Below are 21,227 nucleotides of genomic sequence, written 5' to 3' on the forward strand. Positions count from 1 at the left end.
TGGCGCACATTTTTAACTTTTGCACTTGGAGCCAACTTGCGTATAACTGGCCCTGTAATTATTTTACCAAAATGCCATGGGGGGTGGCATCAGAAATATTTTTGGCAGGGGGGAGCAAAATTTATAGTTACGCGACTGCACTAGTGCTGAGCTCCATGTCAGTCCATCAGATGCTGCCTCCACCTATCTGTAGCCTGTCTGCATGCAAATTGCTACATTACAGTGTGATGGGGGGCACCAAATTACCAAAATATAACTTGCCTCTGGGAATCTGGGATGAATTTACACCACTGGTGTCTGTATAAACAGGCTGTTCTAGTAATTGGGTAAAGATCTATTTAATGGTGTAATGGTTAAATAGATCTTTATACAATTACTTATTTTAAGGTTAACACTGTGCTTAACCTTTAAATAGATCTTTACACAATTACTAGAGCAGCCTGTTTATACATATACAACCACACACTATATATATAAGGGTTGAGCCCGGTAACTTCTTAAATTTTTCTACAAATCAACTTAAAATCGTCTACAAAACTGGCAGAAAAATCCCTATATATATACTTTTAAAAAAGTGATTTTAGCTCAAAGAACAACATTCGATTGGTAGGAACATAATTATGATGCCTATAAAAGGAAGCACAAAGCATGTGTTGCACTGTGGCATGCACGTTAACCACTGACACCAGTTCCTGTGGCATAATTTCCCTCACCTGTTCCTCATACTCATTATAATCCACCTCCGCAGGTGACCCCCCCCCAGTGCTCCATGTATAACGCCTATCGACGGCCATCTTGGATTTGATATGGTGCCAAATGTCTGGAAAAAATGCTTTACACACTGGTGCCTGTCACAGTTTAAATGCCCAATAGAAGTCACCACATCAATTGCTGCCTGACACACAGCCTGTGTTTTTCTTGCTGAAGTGTGTTGGACACATCCACCATATAACGCCTCAAACTTAGATAACAAGAAGTTTACAACAAATACCGGAGATATTCTCATTTATACTGTATAGCTAATACACTTATTTTTTTCTGTGTGGAGAGAGTCTCTTTTTTGTATATTTCCTTAGAACTGACGCTGATATTTAGAGATGCTGACATGTTATTGTGAGCACGTTGTAAACTGAAGTTACAGATGACGTGTCTGGACTCCTGCTTCTCCTACTCATGCTACTGCTCACACTGATGATGGACATACCAAGTCATCTGGTCAGGTTTGAAACAAATGCCCTAATATATTGGCCACTGTACCATGTTCTCAGTCTGATACTCTTTATATCAGTAGAATGGCAAATGATTACTTTAATGCTCATGTAGAAATGTCCCTTTAAATTCTGGGAGTAAAATAAATGTCAATTTGGAGCCCCTTAACCAAATTAGCTATGGTGCCCTCCCTCAAGTGTGTATGGCCGGGAACATTGAGTGATCATTGTAGGAGGCTCCTTTCCCAGGTACAAAATCTGGTGGGTGCCAAAACAGACTACAAACTGTATGAGGAAGAATGTGGCCACAAATTGAATTTGTAAAGCTGTATTCCAGTGGGCATACATTCATATTGTGTGATTGTTACCTTGACTTCAGGGATGAGGAGATCATGCCATTGTCATTATGGAAAGACATAACCACTGTTACCCTAAAGACCAGTGGCAAATTGCAAAAAGACCCTATCTATGCTATTCTACAGTCCAACAAGCAATGCCAAACACCACAATGCCACCAATTGTAAGGGTTCAAGTAAACCAAGCATTTGTACACAACTTGAGATATGTACGGCTCTGCAAGTGGGCAGAAATACAGTTTACGGTTTTATTGTTTGTTTTTGTTAAGAATAATTTTCATTCATTTTTCCATAAACCTCCAATTCCAGCCAAACAGTTTATGTTTCTGCACCGGGAGATACACTCAAAGGAAAAGTTCACAAGTGGATGAATTAAACAACTTTATTATAGCAAGCATAGGCCTTGGTGACAAAATCAAACACAAATAGAAGCAGTGTGCTCAGTACAGGTTGCAGGATGGCATTCATAGAGCAATGAAATACTATGGAGAAAGAGTCTGCTGGTCAGTGGGATAAATGGTTTTCCCCATGCACGGTACATAAACTCTTTCATTGCATCTAACTTGTAGCAGTATTCATTAAGTACAGAGATCCTTATGTACTGTATACTGTCATTCATTCAATATCCGCAGAGGCGAGATTTGCTGTGCATTTGGGTCAACGAGGGCATCCTCTAGACTTGTCTATCAGGTTCTTCATACTGGCTCATGGATCACTACAAGAAAAGAGAGAGTTACTGTATCAGGTAACACAGAATATAACACTTTAGAATTTTTTTTGTCGTCATTGTTTTGGTATTTCTAAATATTAAGCTGCAGAATGACATCAAGATAAATACATACAGTACCAGTAATGGTCATATTTAAAGAGCTCTTGTCTTTGAACTAACACTCATCTGTACCCAGTACCCTCCAAGGGCTGAGTTCTAGGATAGGGACTCCAAACTAGTAGCAATTAAATCAGTGGTTGAGACACCTCTGACATATGGAAAGTGGTCAGTTTGTCGGTGGACTTTGATGAAGTACCATTTAGCCCCATCTGACAATAAAGATTCATTTGGGATTCATTAGAATATCTTTTGAGAATGAAGCTGTACTTTTAGAGCCATAAGCATTCTGGTAATATCTTTGTGGACATAGAGTAGCCTAGGTTATAATAAAATGTTTTACTGCTATTGTGTAAGGTCTACTCTATAGGGTTTTGACCCACATTCAAAATTTTAAAAAGTTTTCATAACTGCAAAATCATAATAACTATTAAGTTCCTTAGGACAATTCAGTTCATGATGTAGTTAAAAAAAACACAGTTAATCATGTGGGGACATCCCAAGAGATTTGTGATCCCAGGTAATGGATTATATTGCCCTGTCCAGGTCAGGCTGGTCTATGCCAGTGGTCTTGGATGCTCAGTACTGTGATAAGCACATCTATTGCATTCATAGTTCACACAAGGTGCAGGAAAGGAAATTGGTGTAGAGTAGATGCTTTTTCTATGACTAATAGTAATAGGGTATTTTTAGCAGGTTCATAGATCAGTTTCATGTTTTAACTCCCACAAGGGGTTAAGGCAGAGACTGAAAGTGTACAGCTGTCATAATTTATAAGATTTTACTTACTGGAACAGCTCATAAAGAAACGAGCTGGCAATGCTGCCAAGATTTCCTAAAATTCCTTGACCAGCTTCCTTCCAGGAGCTCAGATACTCAGAGATGTCTCCTTTAAGGTTTCCACAGATCCCGCAAACTTCACTGGAAACACGGATTGAGAGGCCTCCATTGTCACTCAGCTCAATCTCCATGTACTTGCCAATTTCGATAAAGACAGAGCTATCCTTAGCACTGGCTGACACAATGCCAGACACAAATGGAAAAGTATTCAAGTGCCCATTCACCTGAAAAATACATATATCATTTCATCATAATGCAGACTTTCATAGGTCTGCATTTGTCCAGCAAATTATTATGGAAAACAAATGACAAAATCCCCTGAGAAAGCATGAATCTCATAACTACCTAAATGTACGTTTTCCCCAATTTCTCTTTAAGTCATTGCGTTACTCAAGAGTTTTATTTTTTGTCTTTTGTAAAGCATGAAAACGAACCCATCAGATATTAAGCTCTTCTTTATTTTATATTGGGTAATACAGCTTTCCTAGTTCCTGTCCCACCACAATGCAGATACCCAAACACTATATGTGCTTCTCAGATTAAGAAGCAGAGGAACCTACTATACTAACATTCCCACAACACCTCAATTAACATTGGACACATCCACAAATGTTCTGACCCATGCACGGATATATTCTTTCAGCCTAGAAAAATACCACTGTTAAATTTTTTAAGGAACCCTATTTCCAGTAGTTTAGCAAAGTTCATATGCTAGCAAATCAATGTTTCCAATCATGTTACCATATAGGGGTGGGGCACTATAGTAGTAACATTTGGGGTCAGCATCCTGCTCTTCTGAGCATATGCTAGGCCCCTGCTCATGTGGGGTGAGGCCATATTCTGACATCACTGCTTGCTCTCAGATGACAGTGGGTTTAGACAGCAGCAGTAGTACCATCCCTGTTTCTGAACATTAAAATATTCTAGTGCTTAAACAATTAAGGGGTGGCTGATAGACTAGAACGTTTTAGCATGTGCTGTAAAGGCTACTTACCCAGACTTCCTTATTCTTTGAGACGGTAATTAGTGCACCATAATTTAAGATATGAAGTTTGGAGACAGATGGTGCATCTTTTCCACACCTCAGGATATTGGCAAAAACTCGGAACCCACCAGATACATCCATGGTACACAGAGATGCAAACTCTACCAGGCCATAGGCTAAAAATCTTCCCAAGAGGCCTACACAAGGGAACAATGTCATAGGTTTTACAAAACAATCGACTTTGTCTTTGACCTCCTCCATGTAGCAACCTCGCACACCATCATTGTGACCACAGTGCTCCTCGGAATCACATGAAAATTCTGAGCAGGTCACACCCCCAGCACTGCATGTACATTGAAGGATACAGTTTGCGGTGACAAAGGACTCTCCATCCTAAAGAAGTAAAAGTACAGGACTTAATTTTGGGAGCAAAGAAAGGATTAGGTGGGATACAAAATGTAACAAAAAAAATGTACTGCATGAGTCTAAGGTATTCAAATTGTGCATTGAGGGCAACTCACACACAGAATCTTTCCATAGTCCTTATACTTGGTTACAATATAAATACATGGCATAATATAATGAGTTTGAGAGTCAACTTATGTAATGGTGCATGAATCTGTTGATCTTAATTCTACAGGTCTATAACATTCTATGTAATTTGACTACGAGAAAATGTTAATATACAATAAATTAAAACTATCATATTCTAATATTAAGTGGAAAAGTGCTGCATGTCCCATTTTCTAGGGACTATCAATAAAACTGCATACAAAAGCATTAGAAACAAACTGCATTAACATAATACATACACTCAAGTATCGTCCATTATATACACATCCACATTTATCCATGGTGATGCATTCATCTCCGTCTAACACATAACCGACGTCACACTCGCAACCTTCGAAACATCGATCTGTACATCTCATTGGCTCGGTGATGCCAGAGCAAGTTTGCTCACAGGTTTTGGTGCAAAGCGAATAATGACTGTTTGCTGGACAGGACATCGCTACAAAGAAAAAAAAAATGGGAAAATTACCCAAAACAATGGGAAAAGAAGAACTGGACAGTACTGGAAAACAAATCATGCACATTAATAGTTCCTTTCCAACAGTTGGAGCTAACATTTATTAAATAACAGTGAATTATGTTCTATTTTGTATTTTACTCCAAATAAAATAGTTTCTGCTATGTACTTACAACAGAAAGCTTGGGTTCGCCAAGAGCTTATAGTAGCACCAACAATTTGACAAGCTGCTGCATAGGCCTGGAGTCCCTTGCACAGAATATCATCTTCTCCATCAACAACACAAGAGTCGTAGATGCAGTGGTTAAAGTATTCAGTTGGGTTAATCTTCGAATGACAATCCTTAAATGGTCCGGCTGGGTTGGTGATCATGCCACAAGAGGATGTAACCTTAAATGGTTGAAGTTTGGTGTCCTCACATACTGGACATTCTCCACCAGCACAGCCATCACTGCACTCCTCTCCAGCAATGCTCACTTTCCAGGCTGCCCCAAACTCATACGCAGATGTGACAACCTCACTGCTGGGAAGCTGGAATTCATCTTTTTTATTGCCATTGAAGTTGCCACAGAGACCACCTATCTTGCCACGATATGTACTGGGAATACTAAGGACCACATGGTAAATTGTATCATAGAGAATCTTCAAGCCAAAATCTGTCTGTAAGACAACATTGGTCCCTTCTTGATTTACTAAGATACCATTATCTTTTAGGGTCAATGGCAATTTGTTGAGCTCTCCATCAACCTATGAAAACAAATAGTAAAACAATTTCCTTTAAATTCCGGACAAATGAGAACAAGTCTTTTTATCATGACAATGTAAAATAAATCAGTTACATACTAACACTAATTTAATATATGATACTAACCTTTACTGTCGATCTCCTGTGTCTTTCAATGGCCACCGTGTAACCATATACAGATACTGCCACAAGTCTTGTCACAGCGACTTCACCATCTCTATAGCTTTCATTCTCTACAACCACAGAGAACTTCACTAGACGTGGGTCATCCTTTACAACCTTTGCAAAAGTGTAGTTGCAAGTGCCTTGGAAGTCAAAATTAAGACCATCAAAGGAGATGTAGTGGGGATCTCCAGAAGCCACACATCTGCCAGACTCTTTAGGTTGACATCCCCAAGCCCCATTGACCAGTTTGCATTCTTCCTCAGGGCCACAATATTCTGATTGGCACTTGACAATACCATCATCCCCACACTGACACTTCTCATTGCATTGACCCGCAGGATAGAAGACTTCGTTCATCTGATAATATTTATCTTGATAGATGCAGCCACACTGAGCAATGGGAACACATTTGTAACCACTCAGTATGAACCCATTGTCACAGTAGCAAGATTCTTGGCATAGAGAGTCACAGCCTTTTGGTGAGGACAACCCATGACAGGTGACAGGACAGGCATTTCCGCACAATTCATAATGACTGTTTACAGGACAGGAGGGACCTAGAAAAATTGTAGATGTCAATATTAAAACATTTTTCAGAAAAGATTAAATACATTTTATTATAAATTTATATACAAAATCAAAATACCAAGTGAATAAAAATATATATATATTCCATGGGGCATATTCAATTACCCGCGGAACTTCTCCCACGAGTAATTGAGGGGTGAAAGTCCCGCGGCGCGGGGTTAAGCTATTCAATAGAATAGGTTTTTTCCCGCAATCCAAAAACAGGACTTCCACGCGAGAACCCACTGACTCCGCGAGAACTGCAGAATCAGTGTGTTATTCTTGCTCGCGCGAGGCCGAATAGTGCGGCCTCACGCTGATTTTACCTCGCACCTACATGAGGTGCGAGGTAAAATCAAACAGCGGGGACTCATGCGCGGGGTCTCAGGGACTCCCGCTCGTGGAATCCCCACTATAATAATTCCATCCAGTGCGCCAATTAGCCGCGGGTTAAACCCCGCGGCTAATTGAATAAGCCCCCATGTGTATGTTTGTGCAAGTGATGATCCCATGTTGAAATTACTCTTTATATCAAAGTGCAATAATCATACCATTCACTGGGTCCATAGCTGTTGTGCCCAATGAGACCAGTCTACTTTCTCCTCTAAACCTCCTGCCCCACATCTCTCTTCTCCTGTTCCATCCCAGTTGTCTCTCGTGATCTCTCCCTCCCTCATTCCCTACCCACCCCCACCCCCCATTCCCCATATCTCCTCCTGTATGTCCCCCATTCTGTCCTATTCACTCTCATTTTCAGTGTACTATATTTATTTCACACACCCCCCTTCCCTCACCACAACTCCCTGGCTCCACCATGTTCTATATTCTTATTTGTATTCCTTTTTGTCCAGGCAGCATTGTGACCATCACTTCCGCTGGTTACCCATCTCACTAAAGGAATGCGTAATAATGTTCTATATTGCCCCTTTTAATATTATTTTAATAAAGTTGAATGATGTGTTTTGTGCATTCTTTTGGCTCTGTATAATGGAATGACAGAGTCTACAAACAGTTTGATGAGTAGTTCCTTGCAGGATACAAGTTTGACATACAGTACAGTGTAACAAAATACAATTTGTGAACTCTAGGGGGAAAAAAATGAGGAATGACAATTCTGAAGTTGAGAGGAAGAAAAATCAGGTGCAGCACAACAAGTGTCAGTATGGACCTACAGCCATGTGCATCTGCCATAAGTATGATGATTTCACTAAACCGTACTTTAGCAAACGTCCCTTCAGGACTAACCAAACACTTTAATGAGAAATCTATAGAACCATAGCTTACCGCAGAAAGATTTCGATCTCCATTCCTGAAGGGTGACACCAGCAGCCTGGCAGGCGCCCACATAGAGACTGATAGCATTACAGTATGATGAGGGATGCCCCTTGTATTGGCACGCGTCAAAAATGCAGTCATCGATGAACGGAGTTGGGTCAACAACTGAAAGACACTGGCTGAAAGGCCCTTTGGGCTTTGTGATCAGCCCACAGTATTTCTCACTCTTGTACTCTTGCTTTTGAGCTTCAGAGCATTGTGGGCAGTTGCTCGTACACTCTGGTGTACAACCAGCAACCTCACCAACTTTCCAACTGGTACCAAACTGAACTGCGTTTGCTGCTATTCCGCCATTCTTCATGGTGAAGTCATCATTAGGATTCTTGTTGTAGTTTCCGCACAAGCCACCAACAGCATTGGAATAAGTGCTAGGTATTGTCACCGCCACATCACTGATCCAGTCATATTTTACAGTGACATCAAAGTCTGTTTTTATAATGCCGTAGCTGCCGCTGATGTACGCTACAACTTTGTTCGTTTGGAAGTAGAAGGGCAGCGATGTGGCAACGCCATCAACCTAAAGAAAAACAAATGCAAGAGATTAGTGATCTACTACCTAGTCATCTCTGTCTTTATCTGCTTAAACTATAATGCATCTTAAATAGTGTTGTTTGTATCTGGCCCCTGATTATGGTGATGTTTTTTAAATAGAAAGTATTTATCAGGCATTTTAATAAATGCCATCAGAAAATGACCATTATACATTGGTTTGTGATCATTTTCCAACTAAACTAACCACTTCTAGAGATGTCTAAAATGATCCACCTGCTGGGCAATACTGCAGAATAGCTACGTCTCATCACATCTGGTGTCCTATGTGTGGCTAGATTGAAAAATTCTCATTAAACAAGTCTTGCAGCAAGTCCACAGAGGAAAACACCTATTATACAAATGTCTAAATTGACCTCATACATACCAAAATACGACGAGGGTAGTCCATGCTAAGAGTCAAAACCACATCATAGACTTCCAGAGTTACCACCTTGGTGTAGGACACAGCTTTGTTCCCACCACGGTTGTTGTTTTGGACCTTAACAGTAAAACGGGTTAGTGATGCATCACTGGAGGTCACACCAACCAGTTGGTATATGCAGGTTCCCATGAAGTCAAATCTCTTGTTGTCAAACGTTGTGTAGTGAGGATCTCCTCTGCCTGTGCATGTGGAGAAGCTGATGGGTTGACAGCCACGGACTCCATTCACTACCATGCACATTTCACTTGCTTTACAGCTGCTCTCCTTACAGACCACTATGCCAAGGATTGGATCACACTTGCAGAGCATGCGACATTTGTCATCGGACCAAAACTCCTGGTTTGGTTGGAAGTAGGCACCATTGTAAGAGCAACCACAGCTTGAAGCCTGAACACATTTATCTGCACTGAGAACATAACCATCATTGCACTGGCAGGTCTCCACACAGTCTTCAGTGCAACGGGTTGGAGCAGTACGATCCGTGCAGGTGGCTGGACAGGCATTTCCACAGAATTCATAGTGACTGTTTGCAGGACACGGCAAAGCTGAAAGAAAATAAAGTTTAGACAAATCTATTTTCACAATTTAAAAAAATTGTATTCTTATTATTCAATACCATGGTTATTTTTTGCAAATATCACTGTGTTAAGTGAGCATATGACCATTTAATGTTTGATAGTCCATATACTGGAGCGTGTAAATACTTACTACATCCAGAAGGTGTTCTCCAATCATAAATTTTAACTCCTTGTTTTCGGCAGGTGTTGGAATAGACACTGAGGGCCTGGCATAGGAATTGGTTAGCTCCACCATTAATACAGACATCGTATATGCAGTTATCAAAGAAAGTGTCTGGGTTAACTTTCAAGTGACATTCTCTGAATGGCCCGTCTAGGACTTTGCTGATGATGCCACATTTATTTTCATCTCCATACAAGGCCTTCTTGCTGTCATCACAAGTTGGACAATTGAGTCCAGGGCAGATGTCAAAGCAGAAAGGATCTCGGTCATTGACTTTCCAACTCTTAGCCCAATCTATAATGGAAGTAACGGCTTTGTTGTCGGGAGTGATCATCTCATCTTTAGTATTTTGGTTAAAGTTGCCACATAGACCACCAGTAAGCCCATAGTAGCTGCTGCTAAGTGTGACCACAACATACCAGTTATACTCATAGGTCACCTGAAGCCCGAAGTCTGTACCCACCACAGCATTGAGACCACTGATCCTGGCTGTGATCTTTCCATCTAACAATCTCACAGGAAGGTTGGCGATTTCATCATTTACCTGTTAAATAAATTGTGACATTAGATGAAAATGCCATTTTAAAAAATGTACCACCTAATGCTAGCTTCCTAAGTGATTACATTATATAACATGTGAGCCACGGTTACAAGGAGACTGCTTAAAAAATGCTGCATCCATTCTATCCAACTGAAAAAAGAATACTGTAGACATGCTTGAAATATATAAACCATTTTAAATGTAAATAATACTTAAATTAAATATGAATAGATAGTAAATAAAAATTAGAAATCCCAAATCCATTTTGGAGACCTGTCTAGGTGGTCTGGGATGTCCACAGTAAGATTAAAATAATGAATCCATTGAACCTGTTATAGAGGAAAACGATTCCTGGCCGCAGTGACTGGATCGCGCATGCATACTTTGATGCATACGCTTGCGCAGAGGTGCGATAATTGCCCATAGCGTGCGTTCGCAGCTTAGCGAACGGGTCTAAACCCGCTAAAACCAAGTTACATGGTTTTAACTGTTTATCTATTAATAAAAAAATCTAGAACCAAAACATGACGATTTTAGAACCAAAACTCGGGGGTCTGAGCTCCTCTTAAACAAAAAAGCCCCATAAAATATAAAAGATGCAATTCACTTAAAATGGGCAACCAAATTCATTTTTCATGGTTTATTTTTAAGTGTTTTTAAAATTCGTAATTCGGTATTTTCAGTGTTGTTACACAGATTTTACTGGTTTAGAAAAGCTTTAATTTTATATTCATTATACATTTTTAGTAGAAGGTTATTTATTGGCAATATTATTCATATTTATGAGAATGAAGAGATTAACACTCCCTCCCTGTTGTAACCTGTCTGCATTATAACTGTATTATTGGAGTGAAGGATTGAACACCCCACTTACTGTACAAACTAAGTGACACTGTATTCTATATAAATTATTCTTTTACTATCGGATGATTTCTCCATTTCATTTCTCACGAAAATTAGTAAATTAGTAGATCTATTTCAAATATTGTACCCAGAAATTAGAGCCCTCAATCAATTTAAGGTATTTTTTAGTCAAGTGCCGAGAAAAAACATTTCTATATTGCTGTATACCCTGGAACGCAGGGCCTAAACTAGGGTGGTACGACCTGTGCCATGGGGCACAACATGTACATTTTCTGTTTACTATCATTCTCACTTGTAGCTTTCTCCTTTTTTATCCCCAGCATCTCCTGGCCTCCCCTATCTCTTCCCTGGCCCTTCACCGTGAGGCCATGGCTCTCTCTCAGGGAGCATAATATTATGTCCCTATTTATCCCCAGCATCTCCTGGCCTCCACTATCTCTTCCCTAGCCCTTCCCCATGAGGACATGACCCTCTCTCAGGTGCACTATATTATGTCCCTATTTATCCCCAGCATCTCCTGGCCTCCCCTATCTCTTCCCTGGCCCTTCCCCATGAGGCCATGACCCTCTCTCAGGTGCACTATATTATGTCCCTATTTATCCACAGCATCTCCTGGCCTCCCCTATCTCTTCCCTGGCCCTTCACCATGAGGCCATGGCCCTCTCTCAGGTGCACTATATTATGTCCCTATTTATCCCCAGCATCTACTGGCTTCCCCCATCTCTTCACTGCCCTTCACCATGAGGCCATGACCCTCTCTCAGGTGCACTATATTATGTCGCTATATTATCCCCAGCATCTCCTGGCCTCCCCTATCTCTTCCCTGGCCCTTCCCCATGAGGCCATGGCCCTCTCTCAGGTGTACTATAATATGTCCCTATTTATCCCCAGCATCTCCTGGCCTCCCTTATGTCTTCCCTGGCCCTTCCCCATGAGGCCATGGCCCTCTCTCAGGTGCACTATATTATGTCCCTATTTATCCCCAGCATCTCCTGGCCTCCCCTATCTCTTCCCTGGCCCTTCACCATGAGGCCATGGCCCTCTCTCAGGTGCACTATATTATGTCCCTATTTATCCCCAGCATCTCCTGGCTTCCCCTATCTCTTTACTGGCCCTTCACCATGAGGCCATGGCCCTCTCTCAGGTGCACTATATTATGTCCCTATTTATCCCCAGCATCTCCTGACCTCACCTATCTCTTCCCTAGCCCTTCCCCATGAGGCCATGGCCCTCTCTCAGGTGCACTATATTATGTCCCTATTTATCCCCAGCATATACTGGCCTCACCTATCTCTTCCCTGGCCCTTCACCATGAGTCCATGGCCCTCTCTCAGGTGCACTATATTATGTCCCTATTTATTCCCAGCATCTCCTGGCCTCCCCTATCTCTTCCCTGGCCCTTCCCCATGAGCCCATGGCCCTCTCTCGGGTGCACTATATTATGTCCCCATTTATCCCCAGCATCTCCTGGCCTCCCCTATCTCTTCCCTGGCCCTTCCCCATGAGGCCATGGACCTCTCTCAGGTGCACTATGTTATGTCCCTATTTATCCCCAGCATCTCCTGGCCTCCCCTATCTCTTCCCTGGCCCTTCCCCATGATGCCATGACCCTCTCTCAGGTGCACTATATTATGTCCCTATTTATCCACAGCATCTCCTGGCCTCCTCTATCTCTTCCCTGGCCCTTCACCATGAGGCCATGGCCCTCTCTCAGGTGAACTATATTATGTCCCTATTTATCCCCAGCATCTCCTGGCTTCCCCTATCTCTTCACTGCCCTTCACCATGAGGCCATGACCCTCTCTCAGGTGCACTATATTATGTCGCTATATTATCCCCAGCATCTCCTGGCCTCCCCTATCTCTTCCCTGGCCCTTCCCCATGAGGCCATGGCCCTCTCTCAGGTGTACTATAATATGTCCCTTTTTATCCCCAGCATCTCCTGGCCTCCCTTATGTCTTCCCTGGCCCTTCCCCATGAGGCCATGGCCCTCTCTCAGGTGCACTATATTATGTCCCCATTTATCCCCAGCATCTCCTGGCTTCCCCTATCTCTTCACTGGCCCTTCACCATGAGGCCATGGCCCTCTCTCAGGTGCACTATATTATGTCCCTATTTATCCCCAGCATCTCCTGACCTCACCTATCTCTTCCCTAGCCCTTCCCCATGAGGCCATGGCCCTCTCTCAGGTGCACTATATTATGTCCCTATTTATCCCCAGCATATACTGGCCTCACCTATCTCTTCCCTGGCCCTTCACCATGAGTCCATGGCCCTCTCTCAGGTGCACTATATTATGTCCCTATTTATTCCCAGCATCTCCTGGCCTCCCCTATCTCTTCCCTGGCCCTTCCCCATGAGCCCATGGCCCTCTCTCGGGTGCACTATATTATGTCCCCATTTATCCCCAGCATCTCCTGGCCTCCCCTATCTCTTCCCTGGCCCTTCCCCATGAGGCCATGGACCTCTCTCAGGTGCACTATATTATGTCCCTATTTATCCCCAGCATCTCCTGGCCTCCCCTATCTCTTCCCTGTCCCTTCCCCATGAGGCCATGGCCCTCTCTCAGGTGCACTATATTATGTCCCAATGTATCCCCAGCATCTCCTGGCCTCCCCTATCTCTTCCCTGGCCCTTCCCCATGATGCAATGGCCCTCTCTCAGGTGCACTATATTATGTCCCTATTTATCCCCAGCATCTCCTGGCCTCCCCTATCTCTTCCCTGGCCCTTCCCCATGATGCCATGGCCCTCTCTCAGGTGCACTATATTATGTCCCTGTTTATCCCCAGCGTCTCCTGGCCTCACGTCACGCATGTGCAAAACCGCCAGGAGGGAGTGATCAGGTGGCGGCAGAGGGATACCTCTTCTCATCCCCAAAACTCCTTCCCATAGGAAGAAGTGGGGATATGAGAACAAGCGCTGTCTGAAGATGGCACTTGTTCTCGGCAGCAAGCTCCGAAAACTTTCAGTTTTCGGAGTTTGGTGAATACCGGGGGGGGGAGGGGGGTGTTCTATAGGACCCCTAATGATGAATGGCCTGGTAACCTGAATATGCGGGAACTAGCCTTTCCGTATGGTTACTGGGCCATTTATGGTATGATGAATAGACCCCTATGTCTCATTTATCAGTTCAAGAATAGTGTTGCAAATGATAGAACTAGAAGTACAAATTGATCTATAAACAGTCAATTTTACTAATTGTTGAAACAAGTTAATTACCAGTATAATTAAGAGGTTATTGGATGTTATTAACATACACCTTTGTTTTTTATTTTGTCTTTTAATACTTTTGAAAAGCTCTTGTACTGCACAGTAACAATCTTGTGCCACATCAGTATTGTTGAAATTCTCTAACCCTTAATAAAACAAAAACTCTCCCCCCCGCCGCCCTCGTATACTGCTTTTATACCTAATTTCTGTGTCTGACATGGAGGTTGGAACAGGGGGTCTGATTCAGACCCACTCGCTAAGATGCATACTCTTGCTGCCGCCGATGGTATGCAGTGTGTATGGATTGTGCGCATGCGCATACCTTAGCGAAAGCTCACAATGCATTTGCTCGCTGCACATAGACAGCCCAGCAGAGTGAGTGACAGGGGAAGCCGTTTGTAGGTGGTAACAGGGGCTGACCATTAAAAACAGGGGAGTGGAGGTGCAAACGCAGGCGTGCCTGAGCATCTCAGCGGCGTGTTAGAGATGTGCATAATTAAAAGACAGCATCATAGTACACGTAACCTGGCTTGTTTTTACACTGAAGTGCTCACAGTGCTTGCGGTAGGGTATGGTCAACTTCAAGCACTGCGATAACATCTGATGTTACCCGATGTATCGATGGTTGCATACACTTCCCGGACATGACCAAGATAAGACCCTTTCTCACACAGGATGTCACTAAAACCCTCATACACTCATTGGTCATCTCCAGATTGGACTACTGTAACCTCCTCCTATCTGGCCTCCCCAACTCCCATCTCTCTACTCTCCAGTCTCTCCTCAATGCTGCTGCTCAGCTCATCTTCCTCTCCAAACATTCTGCATCTGCCTCCCCTCTCCAACAAGCCTTCCACTGGCTCCCCTTCCCATTGAGAACCCAATTAAAGGTTCTCACACTAGCTTACAAAGCCCTCACCCATTCCTCTCCCATTTAAATCTTGGACCTCATCTCTCTTCACCCTCCTGTCCGCCCTCTTCATTCAACAAATGCATGCCACCTCTCCTGCCAATTGATTACTTCCTCCAACTCCCGCCTCAAGACTTTGCCTGCGCTGTTCCCCACGTTCGGAACTCCCTCCCTCTTCCCATCAAACGGACTCTCAAGACAATCCTTCAAATGGGCTCTCAAGACCCACTACTTCATCAAAGCCTCCCAGCTCTCATCCTAACCTGTTGCTACATGCTCCCTCCTCCCTGTATTCCCCATCTGTATCATGCCTGTATGTCTGCCCCTCCCCTTTAGAAAGTAAGCTCTTGCGAGCAGAACCCTCTACCATCTTGTGCTTTTCCTGACTACTTTCACCTACTTCTTTCTCCCCACTAGGGCACCTAACACTTGGTTACTTTTCTCTGTTGCTTATCTGGGAGTTACGGTCGCTAATGTAGCAATGTATATTATCCATGTCCTGGTCCTGTATTGTATAGTACTGTAAGTCACTGGTCAACCTAGTTGTTTTAGTACCTTGAAAGGCGCTGCGGAACACTTGTGGCGCCATATAAATAAATGATAATAATAATAATAATAATAATAATAATGATAATGAGGTGCACAAGTGGGCATCTTAAAACAGGCTGGTGGGTGTCTGCATCAAGCCGCGCCGGGCCCCGGTAAAAAGGGGGCATGATCTAATCGCGGGAGGCGTGGCCATGTCCCCTTAGGTAAGAAAAAAAAAGTTTTGCAGCACCATGAAGAGGCGCTGTGTGCTGGCAAATGGTGCGCAATGAGCCCCCTCAGCCCGGTGCATAACCAGTGGGGGGCGCGATCTGCTTGATCGCTCCCCCCACAGACATAGGAGACTGCTGTGGCTGCTTCTTTGGAGCTGGGAGCAGTCTCCCAGTGCAGCCCAGCACACAGCAGCGTGTGCTGGGCTGCTGTGATGTAAGAGGGGGGGGAGCGGTGCCGGACCCGGGCCCTTCCAGCAAGCCCGGGCCCGGGTAATTTGTACCCGTTCCCCCCCCCCTCACAGCGCCCCTGGTCTGCATACACGATGTGATCACCCTCTAAGAAATACTGGGTGTGCTAATGCATTGCTGTGCGACAGCACTGCCTACGCAATTTGCATACACATCATGCGAGCGATCGCATCTAGCGCGCGGCTCTGAATCAGGCCCAGGGCTCCAAACCGGATCAGACCAGGAATTTAGCCGGCGCCCACCCAGGAAATTTTACAAGTCGGCACCGTTCACAGCAGAGCTGGGTCTGCAGTGACCCGGCTCTTCCGGCGTGGAAGTGGAAGTGGATGCTTGGAGATGACGTCATCTCCAAGCGCCACAGAAGGCCGGGATGCAGCGCGCTTCAGGTCATCGTGTCCCGGATCGCGCCGTTTACACTGCAAGGTTTCACAGGTTGATCCTGTGTTACACCCTGCAAGTTACCTGTGCTGGATATTCGGGTCACTCGACCCGGCAATCCAGCCCGGTCCACTTTTACACCAAGGAGCTACCCGGGTTAATCCTGCAATAACCAGGGTTTTATCTCTGGTGTAAAAGGGGTATATTATTGAAGAATACAGAGGTGTCCTCATTTGTCTTTGCTGCAGTGGGTCTAAACAGCCTCTTGACGCGCCCGGTGCATTGAGACTCTGCTAGCGCCCGGCATTTTTTTTGCATTTGTTTTTCGTGAAAATGCATCTAAGTCACAATGTGGTGCAACAAGGATTCCAGGAGACTGTGCTGGTTAATTTGATATGTGACACCTGTATATCTGTGAGCGACTGAGTCTCTAAATCGCATGCAAAGTGCTACGATATATCGGCAGCAGCTTTTTTCCAATATTAATCAGCATAGTCTCCTGGTGCGTCCTAGTTGCATCACATTGAGACTGAGATGCTAGCAGAGCTGCACGGGACCCTGGCGGGTCACTCACGCCAGGCATAATGTGCAGTATGGCGTATTGAGGCTGGATGAGCAAGGACACACCTGTTAATGCATTTATAATATTTACCAAGCAGATAATTTACACAATCCTTGATTTACAGATTTTGCCTGCCATCTTTAAAAGGGGCAATAAGACTTCATGCAAAACAAGGCTGAGTTTGCATTTACCATTATTGCCCTTTTAAATATGGCTTGCAATATCTGTAAAAAGAGGGATTTGCAAATCCACTGCTTAGTCAAGAATCATAATAAAGGGCACAAAGGGGCATATTTACTAAGCATATCAAAAGCTTTCCACACTCTCATATTTGTTTACTGGCGTTTTTCAAAGTATTGTTATACATAGAGGTGGTACAGAGAACGTCATGCCAAAATTACATATACAGAAACACACATTAAAAAAAATCCACGTTGGTTAATGTTCTGTTATAATTGGTATAAGAGGAAGTGGTACGACTTACCCGCACTTTGCCAAACTCGCCCTTCATAATGGTGATCTTATACCCGTACATGTATATGTTGACCGTTCGGACATAGGACACTGCTTGGGTGCCTCTGTTGTCATTTTTCTCTTCAATTGTAAATGGCACCAATCCAGCATCCCCACCGCCATATTTAGATAGAATATAAGTGCAGGTTCCCTGAAAGTCATAGTTATAACCATCGAAAGTGTGATAATGAGGGTCTCCCCAGGCCCAACAGCTGCCGCTGTAATCTGGAACGCAGACTGGCTTTCCGCCTTGCACCTTGCAAGTTTCCTTGATCCTACATTTTTTGGACTTGCATGGATCTGAAATTGAAAAACTTACATTCAAAATTTGTATTTAAGGGCCTGATTCAGACCCACTCGCGAGCTGCTGTCCGCTCGCAAGTGGGTCGATGTTATGGACTGAGCATGCGCACGACGGAGGGAGCTCCGTCGTGCGCATGCGCCAGATGCGACGAGCGAAGGAAAGTCCTTCGCTCGTTGTGTCCGATCAAAGGGGGCGTGCTGTCAATGTTGATTGACAGCACGCCCCCTTTGGTGGGCGTGCCAGGGGCGTGCCTCCCTGACGGGGGCGTTCCCACGGGAATGCCTCCCGTCAAAAGCCGGCCCACTGACATCACTAGTGATGTCAGTGGGAGTGATTTTGGCTCTGATAGAGCCAAAATCACTCCGGAGCTTGCGGTTGAAAACCTCAACTACAGGCTCCGGCTCGCAAATTCGATGGTCGCGATGGTCTCGACCATCGCGACCATCACAATGCACGCTCGTATAGCCTGTGGGTGGTGACCCACAGCTATACGAGCGTCCAGGAGGACGCTCCATGAAAATGGAGCCCGGCCCTCATTCAGAGCGTGCGCTCTGCTCAGAGCGTACGGCTCTGAATGAGGGCCTAAGTCTGTATTTTTATCCTCAAAAGTAACTGAAAGGGACATTGTAGAAATTATAATATATATATATATACAATATTATGCTAATACAGCTGATTACAGTCCCTGCCATTACCTGAGGTAAGTCACGCAGTAGAGTTTTGTCGATTATCGTCAGTGATTACACACCACATCCATTATAGAGTGTGTGCTACTAATATCCAAACATCTACAAAAAATAGGGACTGCATTTTACGTTACCGTTTCAGGCAGCATAATGTACATTTTCCTCACTGATAATGGTGTACCAATTTATAGCGTGTAGTTCCTGCTTTACTCCTACTTGTGTCACTACTGAATTTGCTGTATATCAGTTCTGAACTAAATCACTTCATACTGTAGGTGGCAGTAAAAACTGTGGCAACTAAAGACCTATACAGCTACCTACAGTTCTATCCAAAACAACAAATTTAGACTTCATGCATAAAAATTATACAATATATTTTAATCAACAAATTTTGCCTATTTTACCTAAATTAACACATCCAACGACACCATCCGTAATCTGACACTTCTCATCCGCCGCACAGACGTTGTCCACACAGATGAGTCCTTCAATCGGGCTACATGTACAAGCGACTTTACAATCGCTGGATAGAACTTTCACATTAGGCTGTTGAAATTAAAGCAGGACAAGCCAGTAAATAAATAGTTATAATAATAATAATAATAATAATAATAATAATAATAATAATAATAATAATAATAATATTAATAATAATAATAATAATAATAATAATAATAATAATAATAATAATAATTTTATTTATATAGCACTTTTCTCCTATAGGACTCAAAGTGATTTACATTTAAAGTACAAAATAAGCTTAAACAAGGGACACTAGTGAAATGCTGGGTTAATAGGTGAGTCTTGAGTCTATTTTTGAAGGACACTAGAGTGGAGGCCTCTCGAACTGTGCGGGGAAGTGAGTTCCATAAGGTTGGAGCCACAAAACTGAAAGCTCGACCCCCAGACAAATTCCGTGAGATTCTAGGTACTGTTAGTAGTCCTTCGTTAATGGATTGCAATAATCGAGTGGGACAGTAAGGAATCTGAAGCTGCTTCAGGTACCTGGGCCGTGGTCATGAAGGGCATTGTAAAATAATAAGCCAATTTTGAAAATAATTCGCCATCTGACAGGCAGCCAGTGAAAGGAATAGAGAGTGGGTGTTATGTGGCTGGAATGGGCTGGTTGGTTAATAGCCTGGCAGCTGAATTTTGCACCATCTGCAAGCAGCGTAATTCTTTTGCTGGGGGACCGAGGTAGAGGGCGATGCAGAAGTCAAGGAGTGATGATATAAATGCATGTATGACTTTAGACAGATCTTCTGAGGGAATTAAGTGCTTGATTCTGGCAATCATCCTCAGATGAAAGAATGAGGATTTGATTGTGGCTGATACCTGATGTTTAAGTGTCAGATGTCACTATCCAGGACAACACCAAGATTCCGCACATGTTTAGTGTTTTGTAATTTTGAACCCCCAAGCGTAAGTCCTGTTGGTTGGCTATGCTGTAGCCCTGTCCTGTGACTTATCATAAGAACCACTGTTTTATCAGGGTTCAGTGACAGCAAACTGGCACTCATCCACTCCTGAAGCTCAGCAAGACAGCCATTTAGGGTTGTTATTGGGTCCTTTGTACCTGGCTCAAAGGACAGGTACAGTTGTGTATCATCTGCATAGATGTGGTAGACCAGACCATGATGTCTGATTATTTATTTGTATACTGCAAAAATAATGGAAGATAGTATAGAACCTGTGGGACACTGCATGGAAATAGCACTGGTGATGAAGAGTTTACTCCAGAAGAAACTCTCTGTGACCTGCCAGTGAGAAATGATTTGAACCATCTAAGGACTGTGCCATCCAGTCCACAGAAAATTTTCAGGCGCTCAATTAGAATCCCATGGTCCACAGTATCAATTGCTGCTGAGAGATCCAGAAGGACTAAAATTGAACAATCACCTCTGTCTCTTGCCATCAGAAGATCATTAAGCACACATACCAGGGCTGTTTCAGTGCTATGTCTTCTCCTGAATCCTGACTGGAATGGATCATAAATATCATGGGTAGACAGGTGGGTTTCCAGTTGCATTGCCACCACTTTCTCAATGACCTTTCCTAGAAAAGGAAGGTTTGATACTGGTCTATAGTTGGTCATGCAGTCGGGGTCTAAATTAGGTTTTTTAAGAAGTGGTCTAACAATTGCTTCCTTTAGTGGTTCTGGAAAAATAGCTGTTTGCAAAGAGCATTGAACTATTTTTGCAATTACAGGGACAATAATGTCTATACACCCTATGAAAATCTCATAGGGTGTATTTTAGCAATGTCTTTTACATCCATTATGTCAAAGCTGTTCCAGGGAGACAGGCGGCTTACCTTGGCAGGCTTGGTAGTTTGGCACTACTTTGATGGCACTGTTGGGTCTCCAGCCAGGATGGAGGACACTTTGGGCCTGATTCAGACCCACTCGCAAGCGGCTGTCCGCTCGCAAGTGGGTCGATGTTGTGCACTGTGCATGCGCACGATGGCGGGAGCTCCGTCG

General features: G+C 43.5%; 1 protein-coding gene across 1 annotated transcript in view; it reads right to left on the reverse strand.

Moving 5' to 3' along the window:
- Positions 1 to 21,227, reverse strand: part of LOC148453845 (IgGFc-binding protein-like) — a 179,757-nt gene that overhangs the window by 79,675 nt on the left and 78,855 nt on the right. The window contains 11 exon segments of the mRNA XM_088461614.1: positions 3,180 to 3,259; positions 3,261 to 3,454; positions 4,225 to 4,608; positions 5,028 to 5,227; positions 5,419 to 5,992; positions 6,117 to 6,712; positions 8,007 to 8,574; positions 8,974 to 9,575; positions 9,739 to 10,315; positions 17,730 to 18,058; positions 19,153 to 19,294. Coding sequence (XP_088317740.1) covers positions 3,180 to 3,259; positions 3,261 to 3,454; positions 4,225 to 4,608; positions 5,028 to 5,227; positions 5,419 to 5,992; positions 6,117 to 6,712; positions 8,007 to 8,574; positions 8,974 to 9,575; positions 9,739 to 10,315; positions 17,730 to 18,058; positions 19,153 to 19,294 — 4,246 coding nt within the window.

The sequence above is a fragment of the Taudactylus pleione genome, unplaced genomic scaffold (genome assembly GCF_031769625.1).
Source record: "Taudactylus pleione unplaced genomic scaffold, aTauple2 ptg001080l, whole genome shotgun sequence".
NCBI classification, from domain to species: domain Eukaryota; kingdom Metazoa; phylum Chordata; class Amphibia; order Anura; family Myobatrachidae; genus Taudactylus; species Taudactylus pleione.